A 24,512-nucleotide genomic window follows, 5' to 3' on the forward strand; every position below is an offset into this window, starting at 1 on the left:
GGTGGTGGCATCTTAGGCAGTGGGTGGCAGGTGGGGGTGGCATTCCCCAGCACACACGCTCCAGGGACCCCCGCTATCCCCTCGCAGGGCCTGGGAGGGAGCCAGGGGCCACTGCAGTGCCAGCGACGGCCACCTGGGGGCAGCGATGCCCAGCCCAAGCCCACACTCCCTCACCTGAACTCAGGTGGCACCCCTACCTGGGGACTGCGGGGCTCCGCTGACCCGAGAGACCCTAGCTCACCCCTGCCCCCGCATTGGACAGACGGGGAGACCGAGACCCAATAGGAGCCTAGAGATGAGGCTCCCATGCCACACGGGGAGCACCCGGGTCTCATCACGCTGCCCTCCCAGCCTGTCTTGCTTGTGTGTGTCTCCGCTCCGGGGAGGACCTGGGGGGGCTCTAGGGTGCATCCATCTGGAACCCGCACAGAGGCGGGGTCACTCCCCGTGCACACCTTCCTCTGAGCTTGCCTGGTGGGGTGGCTGCGTGGGCGAGGGGGCAGGACCTGCATCCTGTCCCCCAACCTGACCTGGTCTCCCCCTCCACCCAGCCTGTGTGCCTTGGGAGACTCCCTGGGAGATGAATCAGCACCTCATGGGCTGGTCGTGAGGATTTCCTAAGTATCTGTAAAGCACTTAGAGTAAACCCTGCTGATAGGAGGTGGCATCACACTCAACCTCTCCCATTAGGAAGGGTCTCCTGGGGGGCGGGGGGCCTCTGACAGGGCCCGGGAGCCACCTGAGCAAGTGTTGCCCCAGGACCAGGTGACACAGTCCCCTTCCTCCCTCTCCCAGGCCCTCCCCACCCCCTCCACCGACCAACAAGAACCGCACACACATAAGAATATAGAATTTTATCTTATTTTAGTTAAAAAAAATAATTGTACCACCAAATGAAGAAGTAGCTTTCTTTGGGGGAAGGTGAGAAGGGAAGGGGGAAAAAAAAAAAGAGCAATAAGCCAAAGAAAAAGAACTTTTTATATTCATCTGTATAAACATATCCGCTAAGGCAAACGCAATCCCGGGCCAAGGCTGCCGCACTGGGGTCAGTACCTCCTAATTTCCGCAGGTTCTAAGGCCAAAAAAATAAAACCTCTGCAAATCCAACAGTTTTGTGGACTCTGGGGGCATTTTACTAAAATAAAGAGTTATCAAGTTTAAAAAGCAGTGACATTGTCATGACACACATCGGAAGTTGCATAACCGCGGCCTCGACGGCCATTCACTTGTTTGGACGGGGTGACGGGCACAGTTTCACGACACGGCAACGGACACGGACACACGCACGGACACGCGCACACGTGGGTGAGCACACTGGGAGCTGCGTGGGACCGGGCTGGTGGCGCAGGCTGGGCCGCAGCCCGTCTGGGGAGGGGCACAGGGAGGGCTGGGGTCCCCATGCTTCCTCAGCGGGTGGGGGGACGGGACACGTCCCATCGCTGCTGACGAGGCGGTGCACGTCACTCGGGGAAGGATGGCGCGAAGGGGCCGAGCGAGGCCCCTGGTCCCCACCGCCTGGTCCGCGCAAACCACTTAAAGCACTTCTTGGACGCGTCCCGGGGATCGGAGCCGGGCGCTGGTTCCTTCCCTGCGAAGGGGCCAATCCCTCGTCCCCACCCTGCTCTCCCTGGACCCCCGGAGCGGCCTTCCCTCCCACGATGCCTGGCATGGCCGGCAGAGCGGGGGCCCGTGAGGTAGATTGGCACAGCTGCCCCCTACCCTGCCTGGCTGGGGTCCCCACGTGAGCATCCTGGGTCCCTTTGCCAAAAGAGAAGCATGCTGCCCCCACTGCACCCCACACCCCCGCAAGCGGGAGGAGGCAGGGCTGGAGAGAACAGGTGGGGTGGGGAGCCCCCAGTGCCTCTGATGAGCCCCTTAGGTCCCGCTCTGCTGCAGAGCTGGAGCCCCCCCAGTTCTCGCTGTCCCCCCTCCCCATCTTGGAAGCGGCTGGGGGGCCCCAGGACAGGCGGCCTGTGGGCGGGATGGAAGGGAGTGTATGGAGGGCGGGCACCCCGGGGTTGGGGGGGCCAGGGCCAGGAGCCGGGCGGGCAGAGGGGCGGCCGGGGGGCGAGAGACACGCAGGGATGGCGGGGGAGGGCCGGCAAGGAGCCTGCGCTGGTGCCCAGCCTTGGGAACGGCGTGGGGAGCAGGGGCCGGGCCGCCTGGGGCACCCCTCAGCTGGCTCCGTTCACAGACTTTGTAGGTTTTCAGTACGGTCCCTTCGACAGAGCCCAGGATCAGGCTTGGCCTCCAGTCTGCCCGCCCCTGCTGGCTGGGCGCCGGGGTGGGGGGCCGGGCGGGGGCCGGGGGTCAGGCCGCAGCCCCTTGCTACTTGAACGTGGACTGCAGCTCCTTGAAGGCTGCCTTCCGCTGCTTCATCTCCTCCGCCTGCTTCTTCCTCTCCTCCTGCTCCGCCTTGATCTCCTCCTCGAAGCGGCTGGACACGTTGATGGCCTGCACCTGCAGTGGGCAGGGGCGCGGGGGGCGGTCAGGGAGGGGTCTGCGCCTCCTCCGGGCTCTCCGGCCCACCCTGCGGCCCTCCGCCTGCCGGCCCCTGCACCGCTCTCGCCTCTCACTAGCTCTGGCCCCGGCCCAGGTGCTTCACTGGCCTCTCTGAGCCTTAGTTTTCTGCTCAGGGCTGCGGCTCAGTAACAGACTCGTGGATTCGCTGCGTGGACTGCAAGCTGGAACGTGCATTCGGTAGCTGCTGCCTAGAGTGAGTCCCCTGTGGGAGCTTTGATGTTGCTCTTTTTTTAAGAAAAATTTATTTATTGGAGGGGATTGGAGAGCACGAGTTGGGGGAGCAGCAGAGGGAGGAGAGGAAGCAGCAGGCTTCCCGCTGAGCTGGGAGCTGGACGCAGGGCTCGATCCCAGAACCCTGAGGTCATGACCTGAGCCCAAGGCAGATGCTTAACAGACTGAGCCACCCGGGTGGCCCCTCATGTTGCCATTCTTATCCTGTTTCTTGTCCTGGGACGCCCAGCTGCAAACTAGGTCCCACTGATAAGCCCGGGCACATCCCATCAACCCCAGAAGCTGAGGCTGGGGGACGGGGGCAGCCTTCAGAAGGACTGTTCCCGGCCAACATGGGCAGAGGGAGAAGCAGGGAAAAGCAGGTGTCCCGGGAGGTCAGAACCCAGGAGCTGCCCCGAGCTGTGCTGCACCAGGAGCAGGATGCCCGTGCGGGTGGGCGCCTCTGGGGGCCACACGCCCTGCAGGCTGGGCTGGCGGTGCCGGGAGTAGCACCAACCGTGCTTCTGGGCCTGCTCCGCCATCCTGTGGGCCGCCCTTCAAGGACCGGCCCTCTGGGGGTCGTGGTTCTGGGTGCCCAGGGCGGCACCGAGTGGTCCGTGTCTGCTCTTCATGCTACACACCCTGCACGCACCCTGGGGATCACAGCCCGGATGGAAGGGGACAGAAGCCAGTAGCGCTGCCGTGGGCCCAGCCCACCCTGGCGTCAGCGCCCCAGTCTCCAGTCTCAGCAGGGACCACGGACCCTTGAGCCAACCCGCGTCCTTGAGGTGGGGTCAAGGCGCCCCCCACCCTCCGGCTCCTCACCTTGGCCTCAAAGAAGCTCTTGGCCCCCTTGACGCCCTCGGTGGAGACATCGATCTCGGAGAGGCGGGCGAGCACGTGCAGCCCGCTGTCCTCCTGCAGCTCCCCGGCCGCCGCCTTGCGGAAGATCAGGAGGAACTGCGGCAGGGAGAGAAGCACAGTGTCAGGGAGGAGCCAGAGGTCAGGGCTCGGGTGGCCCATCCGTACAGCGGGAGACAAGGCGACCCACCTCCTGCTCTCCCAGGGGCTCCCGCAGGCAGGAGCGAGGAGCACCCTCCCCACCGAGTCCTACAGGTACAGGATTGTGGAGGACGCAGAGACAAGGGAAAGCCCTGCCCCGGATCTCAGCAGCAGAGAGTGGCGGACGAAGGGTCTGTCCCGACTCCAGAGCATCACCTTGCACCCTCCTGGACTCGTCCTCCCCAGCACCTTTCTCCTGCCCTGTCCCCTCTGTGCGTCTTGCTCCTTCTTCCAGGGAGGACACCCCTGTCATTCGCCCTAGGCTGCCTGGGATCCAGTCCCGTTATCCGGCTGTGAGCCCCCATTTCCTCCTGCACAGAACAGGCTTGCTCACGGCTCCTGTCCCTGGGAGTCCAGAGACCGAGCCCCGGAGGGTGAAGCCACCCAGCGCAGAGCCTGGCCCCTCTCAAACGCAGTGCCTGTCGCTCCCTCCACCTGTCCCCTCTTCTCCTGAGTCTCAGCATTTCACTCTCTGGGCGTCTCCCCTCTACACTCCACACCCCGTGGAGCCCTCCAGGGTCAGGGATCCACAAGTCACTCAGGTGCTGACCATGTGCAGGAACAGATGCCCCCCGTCCCCCCACGGGGAGCGGGCTCACCTCCCGGAAGCTGAGCTTGCTGTCGAAATCCTCATCCACCTCCTTGATCATGTTTTTCAGGCCCAGGTGGGTCTGCGGGGCTCCGAGCTTCTCCATCATCAGCTTCAGCTCCATCAGGTCGATGAAGCCATCCCGGCCGGCGTCGTACCTGTGGCAGCAAAGGCAGAGGCTAAGGACATCCCGACACCTCACACCTGACCGGCCAGAGCGCCCTAGGCCGGACGGCAAGGAGCCCGTCACCCTGGAAGGGACCTCTGTCTAGGTGAAGTCCTGGGGTGTAGTTACTGCTTGGTTACCTCTGATGACGAGGAACTCCCCACCTGGCCTGCAGCCTCTTACATGCTAACCTTTGGGCAAGCAAGAGGCGTAAGGAAGCTGAAGCCACAGCCTCCCTGTACTAAATGGGCTGGGAACCAGCAGGGAGAACTAATTCACGATACCACCGGGGTACGGGGTCAGGTGTGGGGGTGACAGGCTCTGACGTGGTCTTCTCCAGGGCCGCCTGGCATCTCTCCCCCACTCCTGTCTCCGCCCAGAAAGCAGAGGGTAGTACGTGTTGCAGGGCAGGGCCACAGCAAGGAGGTCAGAGGAGGGAGGTCCACTTCCAGAAGGCCTGGGGTCACTTCAGGGACTGGCTTGCACTGGACGGGGCTGGGACAGCGATTCGGTGATAAAAGTGTGTCTGCACGTTGCAGGTCTCTCTGTCCCCAGCAGATACGGGGACAGCACGTGTCTAAATGCGCCTCCCAGTTGGCCTCCTTGTGGTCAGAGCCTGGGCCAGAGACGGCCTCGGGGCTCGGTCCACCCCCCCACCCCCGGGCCTGTCAGCATGACGGATGTGGGCTCTTATCAGGCTCACGAGCACCTGCCCTGACCGCCTCCCCGTGGGTGGTGGGAGAGGAGTGGGTGGTGGGAGAGGAGTGGCCTCAGGGCTAAAAGGGGCTTTTCAGGGGCCTAAGAAGCTTGGGTCACCCCAGGCCTCAAGCTGCCTGTGTGAGAGCGACAGAGGGGCCCGAGCTGCAGAAACCGACGGCCCGGTCTTGGGGCCCCTGCGTAAACACACATCTCGTTTCTGCGCCCTCCTCGCGGCCCCCCACTTCCCTGCCCCCCTCTAGTTATATATAAGCCCCGCACGGCCTTGAGCACCTCACAGAAGCCACCTTTTGAAATCTGCCTTTGTAACAGGATCTTTACCCACTTCACTGCACCCAGTCCCCGTAAGAACCTTACTGTATAGTGGAGGCTCAGAGGGGTTCAGTGACCTGCCCAAGGTCACGGGGCAGGACAGGAAGGGGGTGGGAGCCCAGCTCCTAAACCTGCCCATCTGCGCCCAGCCGCTTCTAGGTGTCCCGGGGCTGCCAGCAGAAGGGTGTCTGCCCGGGAGCACCGCGCCGCGTGTTGGTGCAAGGGGTATAAATAGTTCACAGACGAGTCCGTGGTTGGAAGTGACGCACGAGGGGTTCTGGGAACCCTGCAGGGAACACAGGGTCCTGAAGCCTTTTCCCCCATGGGGTTGGAGGGGTGCAGAGCGGGGCAGATGGGCCACAGGTCCCCTTGTCGGGAGGTGCCGGGGCTGCGGTGGGAGCCGATGTGAGCGCTTGTGTAGACGGCTGCAGGCCTCAGAGGGTCAGGCAGGTCTACACCCGCTCCAGGCTCCGCCTCGGGCTGGGGGGGCCCTGTGGGCCGCACGGCAGAGGCCCCTCCTTCCGCGTCAAGTCTGGGAAGGGGCTGGCTGGCGTGGCCCCTAGGGACCGGTCCCGGAGCCATCCCAGTGAGGGCGCCAGGCGTTCCTGGGCCAAGCGGGGCCGGAGCAGACTGCCTGGGTCCCCGCAGCCCCTGCCACCCAAGCCCCCAGCAGAGTGTGATGGCACCGTGGGGGCGGGCTGAGCTTCTCCACGGCATGCACGGAGCACAGTGCCCAGCACTGGGGTGGGGGGACCCCAGAACTGGCAGCTTGACGATCGCTATAATGAGCCTCGTCTCCTTTACGAAGCACCTACTATGTGCCAGGCATTTTTCCTTCACGACCTCTGTGCTCAGCAATCCTGGGAGGTCGGGATTATTTCCCCATGTGACCTCGCTGTAGGGGTGAGGGCGCTGGCCTGGGGGCCGGCTGGCCACGGACTCACACCCCACCCCCGTGCTTCCCACACTGCTCTCTGCCCCACCTGCCTCTCCCGAGCCCCAGCTTCCTTTACTGCCCGCGTCTGTGGGTTTCCCCCGCAGCTGGGGGTGGCTCGCTTTCAGAGGAAGTAGAGATAGGATGTCCGAACTTGGACAGAGACCTTGGCTCTCTATTTGTTGGTCTCTGGCGGCTGCCAGGCCCGGCTGGGCTGTAGCTTTATCCGCGGCTTGAACCGCTGCCTGCATCAATCACAGGTCAATCAATTATTGGGTCTGGGCTCTCTCCCGGGCGGGCTCTGGCCCCCAGGGGGGCAATGCAGGGGCTGGTCCCAGTGCCAGCAGATCAACTGCCAAGGGGAGGCAACAGGAAGGGGCCAGGTGCTGGGGTGGGAGTGGGTCCCTCAAAGGAGGAGACACTAGCGGGGTGAGGGAGGCCCTGTTCCCACAAGGCTCCTGGGGAGCAGCCATCTACTACGTGCCCTGGGCTCGGGGGCCACTGGATCAGCCAGGTGCCCGGCGTGGATGTGACTGAAGATGACCTTGAAGGTTCTGCGCTCACATCAACTCTGCTGCGACTGGCTGGGGTCCAAACTCCAGATCTGCCACTTGGCTGGCTGACCCTGGTCAAGTCACCTGACCCCACGAGCCCCAGCTTCCCCATTTACATCATGCTCCTCAAAGGACCCACCTTGGGGAGGAAGCAAAGATTAAGAGACAAGCCACGTAGGTCCCTAGCACAGAGCCTGGCCCACGGCAATAACACCCCCCGACACCCCATCACCAGTGATAATAAATAGAAGCGTTATCATCACTATCTACCTTTAAGATTAGAGATTAAATGAGATGATGAACATAAAATGCCCAGTACACAACAGGTGCTTAAAGCCTACTAATTTCATGATAATAGTGACCACTGAGAACTTTCTGTGGGCCAGACACTAAGTCCTTTGTGCATATAACGTAAAAACAGTGCTGAAAAGAATGATAATGGTAAAAAATACAAGGGCTTCGCCCTTGGGTGCCAGGCCTGATGGTGCACGGCTGCGAGGAAATGCCTGCTGTAGCCTGGTCTGGAGGCAGGGCGTGGGCAAGATGATCCAGGGCGGCCCCCAGCATCTCCCCCTCCTCCGAGGCTCCCTCTGCTTCCCCCACTAGGCCTGATTCAGAGACTCTGCCACGTGGGGAGGTGGAAAGACAGCAGGACAGAGCCTTCCGCTCTCTTGCTGGGCGGAGGGAGAGGAGCCTCAGCCCTGGATTACTCTGTTCCTCCTCTCACGGGAAGGAAGTGACAAGGTGTGCGCGCGTGGGGCGGGGCTGTCACCGTGCCACCAGCAGGTGGATGACTGGCAACACAGGAGATGCCTCGGCTGGGAGACCCTCTCATCCATCGGCTCTCTCCCTGAGCTGGAACTAAGATCCGCGCACAAGATCTGTCCACGCAGCTCGTCCACCTGCTTTGTTATGTGGGTGAAAACGGGGCCCAGAGGCGGTGGCAACCAGCCTCGGGTCACACAGCCCAAGAAGCTGGAGACGCTCCTTCTTCCTGCCTGTCTGCTTCCTTCTTCCTCCTGGTCCCGTGGAGGGTCCTGCATTCCCAAGCTCGCGGGGCTGGGGGACGCTGGGTCGGGAGCCCGGCCTGGGGCCTGCCTGGGAGGGCCAATTCCACTGGGCACGAAGGGCAACAAAGCTCACGGGCTGGAAGCTCAGCACTTTTCTCCGGGGCTGGAGGGAGGCTGCTGCACCTGGCACCGCGCCCACATTCCTCATGCCTCCCCCCGCCCCCCCCCGAATAGTTCTCGACTATGGGCAGGGCTCGGCAGCTGCGGCCCCGGATGCTGGTGGCCAAATCCGTCCCATGTGCCCCGAGAGTGGAGCGGCCGCCACCCAGGCGGACTTTGCCCCTTTGGGCTGGGCTGCTGGCTGCACCTCCTCCCCTTGGTTCTGATAACCAGGCGTCGGGGTGTCGGGGTGGCGGCTGGGGCAGTGGTGGCCAGGGCAGCTCCTACAGCCTGCAGGATCAACGCCCTGTTTCATAACAATATTAGCCTTCGTGGCTACTCTCCGCTGAGCACTTATTATGCACCAGGCACTACGCCAAGTGTCCCGCATCAGAGCCCCACAAGAACCCTGCGGAGTGGGCACAAATATCCCCGTGTCACAGATGAGGCGATGGAGGCGGCGCAGGGAGGAAGTGACTTGGCCAAGGCCACAGCTGACAAGGCCACAGCTGGGATCCGAACCCAGGTCTCATGGAGCACACATGCTGTCAGCTACTGAGCTACGTCCTGAGGCCCACACACCCTGTACTAGAGATTCTCAGGTCGGGGGGAGGGGGCCATGGATATTCGTGAAGGTCACATCCCTAATGCAGTTCCCCTGATTGTGTGTTGAATACCTCTGAGCACAGGGAGCTCACTGCTTCGCTTAAGGCAGCCCATGTGTGTTGGCTCTGGAACTGTCTAGTACAGGGTTGTTCCTCGTGCACGAGCCTCGCCACCCGTCAGCTGTGCTGTGGAGTCTGATGGCAGCGTGTGGAGTTAGCACAGCCGCTGCATAGGGACGAGGTGAGAGCACAGCGGACCCCAACTCTGTCCCTTCTGCTTCATGTCCCAGGTCTTTGCAGGGGTCCCCTCTGGCCATGGGAGTCCCCAGGAGGATAAACAGCGGGGGAGGGTGGTGTTTGTGGACCAAGGATCCCCCAGGCCCTTCTGGCTTTGGTCTTGGCATTCACAGAGCTGGTCCTCCTGCAGCCTGTCTCCCCCGGTGGCTCCCAGGCCTCTGCATTCTTTGTCCTATGAAACAGGAAGGCATGGCAGGTCCCTTGGGGCAGGAAAGTTCTGGACTGCAGAGAAATTCTGGCCTTGCTTGCTGTGACAGCCAGCTTGGCCCTGCCCGTCCCCCTGGGCGGGTGGCCACCCCCATGCTCTGACAACTGCTCATCGGGTCCTGCACGCCCCCACCCCCAGGCTGCCTGACTCATGCAGGGAAAGCCCAGCCTCTCACCACTTCCTCCAGTCCTATTTGCAGAATCGGACACTGGATCCGTGGCCATGTCAGCCCAGGAGAGGGTGCACGGGTGTGCGTGTGTGTGTGCGCACACGTGTGGCTCGCGGCTCTCCCACAGCTTTTCAGTAAGTCTAAGGATCAAGGGGGAGCCCCCCAGGCCGACGGCAATCTGCTGGGCGCTGTCAGGGCTTAGGACCTCCCAATCTCGGGTTCGACCAGCCCAGAAGGGCATCTCCCTGGGCTCGTAGTGTCAGCGGTGGGTGCCCGGCCAGCTCTCCCTGCACTGCCCCCTTCCTGCCTGCCCTTAGTAATACTTATTGTTACAACAGTGATTGCAGAGAACATTCACTGAGTGTCTGATCCAACCTTGGGTTCATTATTCAACCGAATCTTCCTCTCACCGCCCAGACTTAAGTAACCTGCCTTCCCCGAAGGGACACCGCAGGCAAGTGGCCGGAGACGGCTATGGGGGCCTAGTGCTTCTTAGGCTGGAGTGTTAAAATAAATCAGATTCCCATCCAGGAGACCCTGGGGATGGAGGGAGCTGCACTTCTAAGAAGCAGATGCTGCCCTATTTGGGTCCCCTGGGACCATGGGACTTGGAGGCAGGCAGACCCAAGTTCAAATGCTGTCCCCCCCACCCCGTCCCCCCTTCCTAGCTGTGTGACGCTGGACAGGGGCCGGAACTGCTCTGAGACCCAGCGTTCTCATCTGCGACAGGAGGGGTGAGGAGCTCACAGGATGCCATAAAAGGATTAAATAAGAGACAAAGTGCCCAGGATGGGGTAGGGGCCAGCGCCCGTCCCCGTCACGTGAGGCTCTCCATGCGGCTCGGGAACCCCAGGCCTGGCTCCCCTTGAGCTGCACCCTTCTGGCACAGGACACTTGCTTCTCTGCAGTCCTTGAAAAGCGGAAGTCAGCCAAGGAGAAGGCTGCTCAGCAGTCAGAGGGAACTAGCTGCTGGAGGGAGGGGGGACTGTCCACATGGCCTCCTCCTCCTCCTCCTCCACAACCTCCTCCTCCTCCTCCTCCAACCTCCTCCTCCTCCTCCTCCACCCGCCTGGGCTGGCCTTGCAAATGGGCCTCCCCGAGGCAGCAGGGCCTGGTCTCCCAGAGCCTCTGGACTATGGGAGGAGAAGTCGGTCAGGAAGGTGCAGGCCAAAGGGGAACCAAAAGTTGCTCGGGCGGGGGGTGGGGTGGGGGGGAAGGTGACTCAGAATCAGAAGAGAAGTAGGAAGAGCAGAGGGTGAGTAGCGAGTACGGGCAATCCTCCCTCCCCAGGCCAGGCTCCTGGCAGCTGCAGGTGGAAGGACCCAACCTCTATACCTCCTCCCCAGAGGGCTTCCCCTCCTGAGGCTCCAAGAGCGCCCCCTGCCCTGCCCCGTCCATAAACACAGCCCCCTTGGCCTCTGGAGGGAGCTCCCTGCAGGCAGACCTGCTTCTGTTCCTGCCCCTGCCACTTCTTAACCTTAGGTACATGACTCAACCTCCTTAAGCCTCAGTGTCTTCATCTGACAAATGGGGACAACGTTAACCCACCTCACTGTGCTGCTGTGGGCAACCGGACCTGGTGGCTCCACGTAACGAGGAGAGGGCGTAGAGGCAGGGGCCTGGCTGCGGAGAGTGCACCCTCGGGCATCCCTCGTGAGAGCGCTGAGGCCTCATGCAGGCATAAAGAAATGGGAACTTCCATCTCTAGGCCCACAGGCCCATCGTCTCTACCCCCCGAGACCCCTCTACACCACTGCTCTTCATGCGACTTAAAGTCTGAGGGTGAGAACTTTATTCTTCCCTTGCTTCTCTAGATCTTGTGCACAGCAGACACCTAATGTGTGCTGGATGAATGATGAAATGAATAGATTTTATGTTTTCCAAAAGCCCACAGGCCGGACACGATGGTGGGTTCTTTACAAAGGGCCAGGACTCCTTAAACTGAATCCTCAGAACTTTCCCAGGCAGGGTCTCCAGCCCGGGGTGAGGCCGCAAAGCTGAGCACCCCGCCCGGAGTCGCCCAGCTGCACCGCAGCAGACGGGCACTGGAGTCCCAGTTTTGAATCACTCCAGAGCTGCTGTTTGCTCTCTCCTTTCTCCTGCCACCTGCCTTCCACGTAATTAAGTGATAATGAATTCGTTTCCCCATTTTGGTTATTTATCAGAGCCACATGTAGCTGGCAATCAAGAGAGCCTATTCTGCAGGAGAAAAGCGGGGGGTTCTCATGCTGGGTCCCCAACACTCCGGCCCGAAGTGTGAGGCTGTCGCCCGCCCGGCAGCTCTCTAGGGGGTAAGTGGAGGCAGCCGGTAGCTTTTGCGGAACACCCTCCACGCGAGCCCAGACAACCACCGCCAGGCCCGGGGAGGCGGGTGACAGGAACTTCACGGTACTTAACTGTGCCAAGCACCGGGTTAAACACTCCACAACGGCCCTGCGAGGCGGGTGCTATTATTCTCCTTACTTCAGGGGGAGGAACCGAGGCCCAGAAAGCTCAAGTGCCTTGTCCCCGGCCTGCAGCTGGGATTCCAGCCCAGGGCTGCAGACTCCGAAGGCCCTGCTCTTAGCTATCGTGCCATACCGTCCTCCAGGGAGGATGCTGGGGGGCTGCTGTGAGGGACGGGGTCTGAGGAGACCTGTGGGAGGAGGAGCGAAGGGAGAAGAGGGGAGGGCACAGGCATCCAGAAGGAGAGGGAAGGCTGCCTCTCTGACGCAAGGGGTCATGAGATGGAGCGTCTGGGGACAAGGCTGGCCAAGCAGGGAACTAGGGCATCTTCCTCAGATTCCACGGCAGGTTCAGAATTACGTGGCCGCCTACCTCTAGGGCAGGTCTCGGCTTCCAAAACCCCACAGAGCCCCACAGAGGCTGCCACCAGCCCAGAGGTGGGCCCCCTGGAGGCTCTGTGGGGTCACACCATTCCTGCTTTGGCCGGAAGGTTCCAGAGGCAGCCCTGAATGGATGGGTGGAGAGAGGTGGGGAGAGGGGTGAGTGGTGCTAGCCTGAGGCCTCCCAAGGGAGGGAGGCCTGAGAATCCAGGCTCCATGGAGGCAGGACCTCCGTGTGCTGCACGTTGCCAGAGCCCTATAGGCGTCACCTTCTCCCAGCCCCGCCCGGGGGGCAGGGGCCACTAGCCTCAGTGCAGAGACAAGGATGCTCCGGGTTAGCTACTGGGAACTTCCCCATGACCCTAAGCAAGTCACCACACCTTTCTGGGTCTTGGCTGCCTTTTCTTTTCAGATTTTATCCATTTATTTGAGGGAGGGAGGGAGAGAGAGGGAAAGAGAGAGGGAGAGAGAGAGGGAGAGCGAGCATAGGAGCAGGGGCAGAGGTAGAAGCAGGCCTCCGCCCATCAGGGAATCCTACTTGGGGCTCGATCCCAGGACCTGGAGATCAGAACCCGAGCCGAAGGTAGATGCTTAACCCACAGAGCCACCCAGGTGCCCCTCAGCTGCCTTTTCTGTAAAATGGGGAGAAGGGCTGGAGGTCCCTCCCGGCGGGAACCTGCGAGGCTGGATCATGAGGTCAGTGATGGTGGACAGCCCGTCTTGCTTCCCTCAATCCCCTTGGATCCTCCTCCTACTTCCCTCCTCAGGAAGGATCTGCCGATAGACACTGAACAGAGGAACCGGAGGAACCAGAAGACCCTGGAAGAAGGCAGTCTGTCATCCAGAAGGGTTCAGGGCCCGCAGACATAAGGTCGCTGCTGCACACAGCCTGCTCCTCTTACAGACGCAAAGACTTAGGGAGGGAGGGCGGACACACGAGGCCATTCGGCGGCAGAGCCGGGACAGAAGACGGGGCTCTCCAGCTCCTGCCTTCCCAGGAAGGCCAGCTCCCAGTTCCCTGTGACCTCTCTAGCTCCTGTACTCTGCTCCCAGGAGGGCCGGGGAGCTGGAGACCTGGGGTGGGGGGGTCCTCTCAGCAGGGCTGCGCTTGGACCCGGGAGGTGGGGCCCCCCCTAGGACAGCAGAAGCGGAACAAGGGTTTTGTCGACCCGACAGCCTGTGTGTTGGCTGTTCACAGGCCGGACTCGGCGGGGCTGGGCTCGGCTGGCACAGTGAAGCCTTGTTTCCTTGAATACAAAACCTGCAGCTTTCTGTCCTGGCCAGGGCCCCCGGCGGGCGGCACTTCCTTCCCTAAAAGTCCAGCTCCCTGGCCCCTTCCTGCCCCCCACCCCTTCCAACACAGCAAGCAGCAGCAGGGCCAAGAGAGGGCCTGCAGGGGGTGGTGGAAGGGGTTCAGCTCCCCCCGGACTTCATCTTGTCAAACTAACACCAAAGCAGCCTCTTTAGAAAGTGAGTTTGCTCGCAAATGCAGCTTCCAGGCCATTCCTCTGGTCCTGCGCCCCTTCTAACCAAACTGCAGCCTCCCAAGTCCCTTCTTGTTCGGGGTGCAGGGCTTCTCCCAAACAGCTCTCTACGTCTTTTTTTTCCTTCTTTCTTTTGGTGGGGTGTTGGAATGCTGTGGGAACGCAAGACAAGGGGGATTCTGGGAGAAAGACATGGGCCAGTGGCGGGTCCGCAAGGTGGAAAATCAGCCATGAACACGGAAGGGGGTGTTGGTGAGGTACGTTTTCCCACATGGAAGCAGATGTCTGTGATGCAAAACCCAGGAGGGAGGAACATGGCTTTTGGAGTCACAGACCTGATTTCGGATCCTGGCTCCATCATTTTCTAGTCTTGGCGAGTTACTTAACTTGTCTGTGCCCAGACCGCCCAACTGTGCCCTGGTGATGATGACAGCTCTACGTCATGGGGATGCTGGGTGGAATCAAGGAGCTCTTATCAACGCAGGGATCACAGATGCATTTGAACCATCTCCCCTGCACTGCTTCCCCCACTCTGGGGGGAGGGCATGGGGCGGGCAGGCTCTACAAGGAAGTTCCAGACAGTGAAGCTGTCTATACCTAGCCCTGGGCTCAAGGAGCTTTCCATCAGTTTGGGCTGGAATCCTGCTCTCCTGACGCTGACAGTCTTTGGTGGGGAAAGAAACTTTAGAACTCCCAACAAAGACCCTGGAGTCAAAAAGGCAGGGTCCTCAGGACCCAGGCACTTTCACAGAGAGGCCCAGAGGAGGGTTAAGGGCTCAGTTTCTCCCCAGACTGACCCTTGGGAAAGTACGGGGTTCCCACCATCCAGGTCTGGGAAACAAGACCCTCTTCCCCTGTGTGGTGGCCAAAGGCAGAAGCAGCAGCGATGCTGGGAAAGAGGCTTTCTCAAGCTGTGGGGTTGCAAAACACCCCCTCCCTGGGCTTCCTGCTTGGGCACACAGCACTATCCTGCCCTGTCCTCCTGCCTCAGCCAAGGCGGGTCAGCACCTCTCCACTCCGGACCATACCCCGGGGCTGTTCCCCCTCCAGGGGCCAGGGGCACGGGGATAGGCAACAAGAAGTGGGGAGGGTCCCAAAGGGAAGGAGGCCGAGAGCTTTTACACCCCACCCCCCCATGGGCCCCTGCACAGCCTTGGTTGTGAAGTTTGGCTGCCCATTTCAGTCTCAGCTGCGTGGACTCAGGGATGGACCAGAAGGGGACCATTTAGTCCCTTCACAGAGATGTTAAGGTTTTTTGGGGAGGTGGGTGGGGAGGGCTGAGCCACAGGCCTGGGGGTGCCTGTCCAACCTGCTAAGGCACATTGTGTGGAATTACATGGAGGAAAAGGTAGGGGTGAGAGCAACCAGGCAAATTAGAGAGGGGGAGTTGGGCACCCCGTGTGGGAGGAAACAGGACACAGTGGGGGGAAGGACTGTGGGGAGGGGCAGTGACTGTAAAGCTGCTAGGGGGAGGTTAGGGCAAGAGGAGGGAGGAACTGTGTGTGGAAGGAGGAGGGGACTCAGCCCTGAAGGGAGGATGGGTGTAACATACCTGCAGAGCTGGGGGGGGGGGGGGCAGAGATGGAGGCATCCCTCCCCACCTGAGGGTCAAGGATTGGGGTCCTAACTAGGAGCGCGGATAGGGGTAGGGGTGGAAGGGTCTGGAGGGCCTTTGACCACAGTTTGCTAGCAGGTGCCAAACAGGGGGAAGCAGGTGTGGGGGGGGGTTCTTTGCTCAGAACCTATGTTAAGGGGAACCTGACATAAGCAGAGGAAATGAAAGGACCCCAGTGAGAAGAATGGGCACGACACGGGGTGCAGGGAATGGTAACCTTTGCTGAGGCGCTGGGTGTGTGTGTGGATGTTTTTGACCAGGGTGTTGGGGTGGGGGTGGGGAATTCCAGCAGCTAGGGAGGGGCAGAGGCCACAGGGCCCCCAAATCTCAGGCTGTGTGGGCGTCTGGGGGAGGCGAGGGAAGCTTCACCACCGGGGCAGGGGTCCTAGGCCAGAGCTCCAGAATCTTCGGCCTCACGTGTATGGTGGTGGTGGGGGTCCGAGGGGGCTCGGGATGACCCGGGGGGCCGCGCGGTCCCCCACGCCGGGTGCGCGCGCAGGGGGCACCGGCCGCGTCTCGCGGTGCTGGGGGGGAGGGGGTCGCCAGACTCGCCCCCGGGGGTGGGGGGGACGGACGAGGTCCTGGAGCCTCGTGACGAAATGGAAGGGGACGCGGGGTCGGGAGCCCCCTCCCGGGGCGCCGGGGTTCGGGGGCGGGGGGGGGCGGGCACTCACTGCTTGAACATCTTCTCCATGTCCTTGATCTGCTTCCTGGAGAACTCCTTGAACTCGGTGTAGGGGTTGAAGACGCGGCGGCTGGGCGACTGGGGCTCGCCGATGCCCTGGTTGAGGTCGGCGCGCCGCAGCAGCTTGGCGCTCAGCTCGCCGTCCGCGCTGCCCAGCGCCTCGGCCGCCTCGTCGGGCGCCCCGGCCGCCGCCGCCGCCGCCGCCGCCCCGTTCAGCCCGGGCTGCTCCGGGGCCTCGGCGCCGCCCTCGTCCTCCAGCTGCAGCCGCCGGCTCAGCTTGCTGGCCAGCTCGTCCGTGGCCATGGTGGCCCGCGCGGCGCTCGCCCGGCCCGGCCCCTGCTCGCCGCGCGCCCGCACCGCCTCTGGCCGCGCTCTTCCTCTTCCTGACACTCCCCGCGCCCGGCGCCGCCCCCGGGGGTGGGACCTCGGCCCCGCGCGCGCCCCGCCCCGCCCCGCCCCGCGCGCCCCGCCCCCTGAGCGCCCCCCGTGCGCCCCCCGTGCGCCCCGCCCCGTGCGCCCCCCCCCGCGCCCCGCCCCGCCCCGCCCCGCGCGCCCCGCCCCCTGAGCGCCCCCCGTGCGCCCCCCCGCGCGCCCCCCGTGCGCCCCCCCCCGCGCCCCGCCCCGCCCCCCGCGCGCGCCCCGGCTCCGCAGCCCCGGCCGGAGGGCGCGCACCCCGCCGCCACCCCCGTCGCGGACATCAGCCCCCTCCTCGGGGCTCGCCGTGGCCGCGGGGCCGCAGAGGTCGTGCTGGCGCCCCGGGAGCGCGGCGGGAAGGCGGGGGGACCCATCCCTTCAGTTCGGGTGCGGGTCGGGCCCGCCGAGGGACGCCGCCCCCCAACCCCTCCTCTGGAATACCCCCCGCGCCGCGGAGTCGTAATCCCGAGTCTGTGACACCCTGTCGGTTGCCATGGAGACGACTCGCGGTTAAACACCCGCGTTCTCAGTGAGGGTTGCAGGGTACGGAGGTGGATCCGTGCGCGGGGCCCTAACTGCGGTGCAGCTGCGGCGGCTTTGCGAAAGGGCGGGCCCAGCGTGCGCGCGGGAGATCGGTTCCCGGAGGCGGGGGCGGGGCGGGGCGGGGCGGGGGAGGGGGCCCAGCCGGGAGGGGGCTGCTGCTCGCCCCCGGGCCCGCCCGTCGTCACCGGGATGACTTCGCAGAATCGCGGCTGGGCCCCGGCCGTCCCCGGCCGTCCCCGGGGCCTCTGCGTTAGGGGAGCTGGCAGGGAGCTTTTGATGCTGCCATTTCGGGGCCCGGCCCCGGCCCCAGGGGAGAGGGATCTCTCTCTGGGGTCTGGCGTGCCCACCTTAGAACTGCAAAGCTGGGCCCTGCAGCAGCAGGACCACTGAGGCAGGTGGGTGGGACTATGATACAGGTTCCCAGGCCCCAATCCAGACAGCCCTCCGCATGGGCCTCAGAAGGCCGCGTTTTAACAAGCACCCCGGGGAGTTCTGCTCACTGAAGTTTGAGTCTCTAATCTAGAGGGAGGACTGTGCTTTGTGCTGGGTCTCTAAAACGGTAGGACAAGGCTGAGGATCCCTGTGCAGAAACCGCTCTCACCAGTTGCAGAGAAAAGATGGATGTAGGGGCTTAACGACCCATGGTCTGCAGGCGGAGAGCACTTGAGAAGGTAAAGGCAGCAGGCAGCTAAGGGCTGATTTGCATAAGACGGGACCCCTCCTTGGCATCTGTCCCTTTGCCGTAGTTGGAGAATATTACTGAATTAATTCAAAAGGTATGTGAAGAGAACAAAATTGAGAGAAATGCTTTAGGGTTCAGAAAATAGGATGTTTTCATTGACTTTTTTTTTTTTTTTAGAGTGTTTTTGAGTCTAATAAAGACGCCCAGCTTAAGTGATGTGTTTCTGTTGTTTTCTTTTAAGGCTCAGAGTTACGTTTCTGCCGGTCTTGGGCAGTTTGCTTCAGCTTCTTGCAAAAGGCAGTTTTCAATATCACCCATGTGCGGGTTTGAAGGACCCAGTGGAAGTAAAATAGTCTGTTTTTTATTGAATGCAAAAGACTAGGGATGGGGTGTAGATTGAAACCTTAAAAAATCCTGTCTGCAGGGGCGCCTGGGTGGCTCAGTGGGTTAAGCGCCCCACTCTTGATTTTGGCTCAGGCCATGATCTCAGGATGCTGGGGTGGAGCCCTACATCGGGCTTCATGCTCGGTGCAGAGTCCTCTTGTCCCCCCTCCCTGCTCCTCCCCCTGCTTGTGTGCTCTCTCTCTCTCAAATAAATAAATAAAACTAAAAAAAAAAAAAGATTCTGTGTGCCGAGGCTCCGGGGTACCAGATTCTTAGCCTTCCTCACAAGTCGCTGATTACTTTGAAAGCTCTGGTGAACCTCCACCTGCCCCGATCTATGATTCATAATGTGTCTCCGTGAAACAGGGCTGCCTTCATTGTGATATGTTTTTGCATCTCCTTGATGTGGGAGCAAACTTTTAATAGTAATGAGATTATGTGGGAGTTTGCCTTCTTAAAAAACAACTTCACATGTGTGTGAAAACCAGATAGGTTTTGGTTTGTGTTACTCAGGTGGGCCATGTGTATCAGACTCCCCGGTTACTTACCCCTTTGGCTCGTACAAGCGGGCACAACCCTCGGGAGGCTGGGCAGGCCCCACGACGCAGCTGAGGAATTCTTGTTCATTAGCTATTGTGTCTTGTAAAAGGGGAACGGATCGCCCAGACCTTGCTGCTGTCATACTCATGCAGAGCTCAGGAAGTGCTGCCCACATGGGTGAGCCCTTTTAACACCTCTTGGGGGTGATTTTGCCACAGGTTCTCAAAGTTTTAGGCAGGGTGAGAGCTCATGATGCTCAGTTCTCTGTCTCCTCTCTGGGCCCCACCTGTAGACACAGCCGGTGATCTGCTCACACCTGAGATGCATGCAGTGTGGCGAGGGGGGCTCCATTCGACCTCTTTCCTCCTGAGACCACTGGGCTTGAGGAAAGACATTTCTTCAGAAATGAAGTAGTGGAGCAGGAGAAGCAGGGACAGCCCAGGGACCTTCCAGGAACAGTTGCCTGTTCGATAGGGGGAATCATTTCTGAACGACTGGGAGTGCTGTGCCCCAAGCATGGATTTGGGCAGAAAGAAACGATCTGGACTGGTTACACATGACAGCATTTGGTCATGTGGAAAGAATGATCTTCAGGAAAAATCACACCCTCCGCAGAGGATTTTTACAGAGGCAGAGTGAGCCAGAGCCAATTCTGACAATATTCCAGCGGCAAGGGAGCTAGGCAGACTGAGTCACCATTGACTTATGTTTCTCTTCTTCCTCCCACATCGACTTGTGTAACTGTCTTTCGGGGAGGGGCAAAGTGATATTAAGAGAAACAACAGCACTTGGAAGAAGATGGAGTAGAAATGGGGAGGGCTGGGGAGGAGCTCTTGGGTTTTGGGGGCAGCGCGGAGTGGATATTGAGGGGCATTCCAGAGCCTCGCAGAACTGGGTGGTCCCTGAAGCCTGAGATGCTGGGGAGGGATTAGGGAGGCCGGCAGAGATAAAGTTGGCTGTAAACTGCAGCACTCACTTAGCACTTTATAAATACCAGCTCACTAATTAATCATCACAAACGCTCCGAAGGCACCAGGAAACCCCTGATGGATTGAAAAAGATAACAGAGGTCAAGGTTCAGAGATGGCCCAAATACTCATTTGAGTGATTTGGAGGAGCGAGGGCAGGGAATGGGGTCACAGCCTGGTTGGTCTCAAGGGCTTTCTCGCCTCCTACAAAGTCTGGAAGCTGCACACGGGGGACAGGGGGAGGAGGAACTGTTTGAAGCAGGTGCTCCTAGGGCTTCTGAGCAGGACATGGGTGTCGGGCACCAGCTGCAGGTAGACCCATTTGCAGGTCATTAGGACCCAAACTGTCTATCTGTAGGGCTCTCTCTTTGTGTGTGTGTGTGTGTGTGTTTTGGATGCCATCAATCTACTTGAAGACCAGGATCGATCAATCTACTTGAAGACCAAGATCGTCTTTCAGATTAGTTGCATATGCCCAACTGGGCAGGCTGGGAAAAAAAAGCTGAGCAGGTTTTCTGCTTCTGTGAAATCTCAGGCAGTTCAGTGTCCAAGTTTAAAACCTGTCAGGCCTCAGTGTTAGCCCTATTTTAAACTCTTAAAATGTGTGTGTGCTTGTGTGTGTGTGTGTGTGTGTGTGTGTACCTTGTGGCTTCAGCCCCTGCAATGCTGCATGTGTAGAGCCTTCCTGGCCCCCTCCCAGAGATGGTAGTAAGATGGGCAGCTGATTTCAACTTCCGTCCTACTCCCTGAGAGCGCGGTGAATCTACATCCAGGCAATCAAGACGTATTTATCAAGCGTTTGGGGCACCAGGCTCTGGTCCTGGAATTCTCCTGGTCGTGGGCAAAGGGTGGAGGGGTGGGAGGAGCAGGACTCGCCAGTTTGAAGAGTGGGAATTGCTGCGCCCCACGCTGAGGGGATAGAGAGGTAACAACTGGTATAGCTGGACTGTAGCACTTACTACAAGTGCTGGGACTCAGCAGTTATTACAACCCACAGTAAAGCTTGTAAAAAAATATCTGACACCCTTTCCCCCTCCTCCCCACCCCTGAGACGACTTCCTGGAGGAAGGGGCCTGTCTCTGTCTGGGTCAGTGCCCAGCATGGTGCCTGGTCCAAGGTACTGCTGGAGAAATCATTGTTGAATGGCTGCATGATCTGCTCTGCCCGAGGGCTCGGGAGGGACTGGGTGTTTTCTCAGTGTCCCCTCTAGAGCATCCGGTGGCCCATTTTTCAGTCTCAAGGTCACTGCCAAGAAAAAGAAGCTGCTAAAATGACACTTCTTTGCACCCACATGACTCAACACGAAAGTTAACAGGAGCTCTTAAAAAACAAGCCTCTCAAGTGTCTGTCCCCTACTCCTCTGAGGACAGCGTCAGCGGCATCAGATAGGGTTTGGGCCCAGTAACCTACTGGTCCTTGGGCATCAATGTGGCTCAGAGGTCATTTAGCAGTTCTCTGCTCAGCAGACAAGGTGGAAGAGGCACAGTGGAAGGGACAGATAAACACTGCATGTGACAGGGGAAACTTGAAAGGGAAATTGTAAAATTAGCACGGTGCAGACGTAGGCAACGTCAATGGAAGGAGAGAACAGAGTACCTAGGTCAGGGACACCTGACCTAAGGTATTAAAGGAGGCAGGTGACTCTTTCAGGAGGGGGCTAGTAAACCCAGATGCCCTGAGGAAAGGGTGTGTCCTGAAGATGTGCTTCTTTTAAGTTTGGTCCAGCCGGAGGCAGCAGACCTTCCGGACTCACTGGCAAAACTCCTTTCCGTTCAGACGCAGGGTTCCAATGGTGAGAGGTGGTGCGGTTTCGTGGTTAGGAGCCGGGTGTAAAAATTCCAGGGGCGTGACCTTGGGCAAGTGACTTTACCTTTCTATCTTCACTTGCATTGTCTATAAAATGGCAATAACTATCTCCTCCCAGAGCACTTGAGAGGATTAAATGAGAAAATTTATGGAAAGTACTTGGTGCAAGGTGTGGTGCATAGTAAGAGCTCAACATGCTCTCAGTGATGGAGGTGATGACAGTCTGACTTCCTGGGAGTCCTGCAGCAGGCAGAGGTCTTGCAGATACTAATAATCTAGTCTGGGTGAGAGTTTCACACAGGGATTGGCAAATATGGCCCACTGACTTTTTAAAAACAAGATTTTATTTATTTATTTATTTATCTATTTATTTGAGAGAGGGAGAGAGAGAGAGGGTGTGAATGGGAGGGGTAGAGAGAGAGGGAGAAGCCGACTCCTTGTTGATCATAGAGCTCTACACGGGGCTTGATCTCCTGGCCCTGAGATCATGACCTGAGCCCAAATCAAGAGTCGACGTTTAACCGACTGAGCCACCCAGCTGCTATTTCTATAAAGTTTTATTAGGACACAGCCATGTTCATTTGTTCAGATGTCATGCTGCAATGGCAGAGTTGACTGGTGGTGACAGAGATCCCATGGTCCCTGAAGTGAATGGCCCTTTGCAAGGAAACGGTTTTTACTGTCTGGCCCTTTACAGAAAAGGTTTGCCAATCCTATGCTCATTGAGTCATAAATAACCAGCTGGCTTCTGGACTTCCCTGAGGAAAGTGAAGTGTTAGAGCAGTTAAGAGTAAGAAGTCTGAGTTCCGACACTCTTGCTCTTGGGCAAGTTCCTTACCTACTCATCGTTTTCACAGGTGAAGCAGGAGTGATACACGTAGTGAGGACTAAGCAGGGTAACGTCTGGACTGTGCTTGGCACACTGAGCGTGTGATGGTTGGCAAGGACACCATAAAAAGTTTGCTATTATTAGCTATTAAACTTTAGCTGTTGAGAGGAACAAAGAAACTCTGCTGCATGCAGCTCTCTCTATAGAATGCCCAGCAGTAGTCCCATAGAAAACCCCAAAAGAGGATGTGATGAGCATCAAAGGTGAACTGTCCCACGCAACCTATCCAGTGAATTAATGATTCCAGTTCCTTTCCAGGAGAGCAGCAGATCAGAGCATGAAAGGGGAGCAAGAGTCAAGGCCATGAGGTCTAGCACAGTAACCTTAGTCCCTGGCACATAGTAGGTGCCCTGTATTTGTTGCCTGAATGAATGAAGACCGGTTTTCTAACTATAAAAATGATTTTTCGGTCAGAGAAATCAAGAAAACAACACCGCTTATAATCACACCAAAAATAATAAAATGTCCCGGAATATACTTAACCAAAGAAGTGAAAGACCTATATTCTGAAAATTATAAAACATTGAAGAAGGAAAATGAAGATGACACAAACAAATGGAGAGATATTCCATGCTCAGACTGGAAGAACAAATTTTGTCAAAATGTCCATGTTACCCCAAACGATCTACAGATTCAATGCAATGCCTATCATAACGCCAATGGCATTTTTCGCAAAACTAGAATAATACTAAAATGTCATGGAAAATTTTCAAAAGATCCTGAAAAGCCAAGGCAATATTGAGAGAGAAAAACAAGGCTGGAGGTAACACAATCCCAGATTTCACACTACATCACAAAGCTGTAGTAATCAAAACAGTATGGTAGGAAAACAGATCAAAAGACCAGAATAGAGGGCCCAGAAATAAACCCATGATTTTAGGGTCAATTAATCTATGACAAAGGAGGCAAGACTGTCCAGTGGGAAAAAGACAGTCTTTTCAACAAATGGTGTTAGAGAAACTGGACAGCTACATGCAAAAGAAAGAAACTAGACCACCTTTTAACACTCTACGCAAAAAATAAACTCAAAGTGGATTAAAGAGCTAAATGTGAGACCCGAAACCATAAAAATCCTAGAAGAGAGCACAGGCAGTAATTTCTCTGACATCTGCCATAGCAACATCTTTCTAGATACATCTCCCGAGGCAAGGACACAAAGGCAAAAGTAAATTATGGGACTACGTAAAAAGAAAGAGCTTCCGCACAGTGAAGGAAACAATCAACCAAACAAAAAGGTTACCTACCTGAATGGGAGAAGATATTCACAAATGACACACCTTTAAAGGGTTAGTATTCAAAATACATAAAGAACTTATGCATGGGATCCCTGGGTGGCGCAGCGGTTTAGCGCCTGCCTTTGGACCAGGGCGCGATCCTGGAGACCCAGGATCGAATCCCACGTCAGGCTCCCGGCATGGAGCCTGCTTCTCCCTCTGCCTATGTCTCTGCCTCTCTCTCTCTCTCTCTGTGTGACTATCATAAATAAAAAAAAAAAAATTAAAAAAAAAAAGAACTTATGCAACTCAACACCAATAAATAAATAAATAAATAAACAAACTATCCGATTAAAAAATGCAGAGGACCTGAATAGACATTTTTCCAAAGAAGACATCTGGCCAGCAGACACATGAAAAGATGCTCAACATCACTCATCCTCGGGGAGATGTAAATCAAAACCCAGATGAGACATCACTTGACACCTGTTAGAATGGCTAAAATCGAAAAGACAAGAAATGACAAGTATTGGTGAGGAGGAAAAGGAACCTTGGTACGCTGTGGGTGGGAATGCGAACCGCTGCAGCCACTGTGGAAAACAGGGTGGAGGTTCCACAAACACTTAAAAATAGAAACATCGCATTACCCAAAAATTCCACTGCTGAATATTTACCCAAAGAAAACAAAAACACTAATTTAAAAAAATATTAGTACCCGTGTGTTCCCTGCAGGGTTATTTACAATAGCCAAGACAGAGAAACAACCTAAGTGTCCACCGGAGATGAGTGGATAAGGAAGGTGTGGCATAAATAAATACACAACGGAATATTAGGCAGCCACCAAAAGGATGAGATCGTGGCATTTGACACAAGATGATAGACCTAGAGGGTGTTAAGCTAAGTGAAATAAGTCAGACCAAGACAGAGAAAAACCATACAGTTTCACTC

General features: G+C 58.2%; 1 protein-coding gene across 1 annotated transcript; it reads right to left on the reverse strand.

Annotated features, from left to right (window-relative positions):
- Window positions 1-847: 847 nt before the first annotated feature.
- EFHD2 (EF-hand domain family member D2) lies at window positions 848-16,496 on the reverse strand. Its single transcript, XM_077899533.1, has 4 exons — window positions 16,114-16,496; window positions 4,395-4,542; window positions 3,559-3,693; window positions 848-2,460 (listed from the first exon to the last, which is right to left on the reverse strand). The coding sequence occupies exons 1-4, from the start codon at window positions 16,425-16,427 to the stop codon at window positions 2,329-2,331; spliced, it is 729 nt and encodes a 242-aa protein (XP_077755659.1). The 5' UTR covers window positions 16,428-16,496; the 3' UTR covers window positions 848-2,328.
- Window positions 16,497-24,512: the final 8,016 nt, after the last annotated feature.

The sequence above is a fragment of the Canis aureus genome, chromosome 5, assembly GCF_053574225.1.
Source record: "Canis aureus isolate CA01 chromosome 5, VMU_Caureus_v.1.0, whole genome shotgun sequence".
Lineage (NCBI taxonomy): Eukaryota > Metazoa > Chordata > Mammalia > Carnivora > Canidae > Canis > Canis aureus.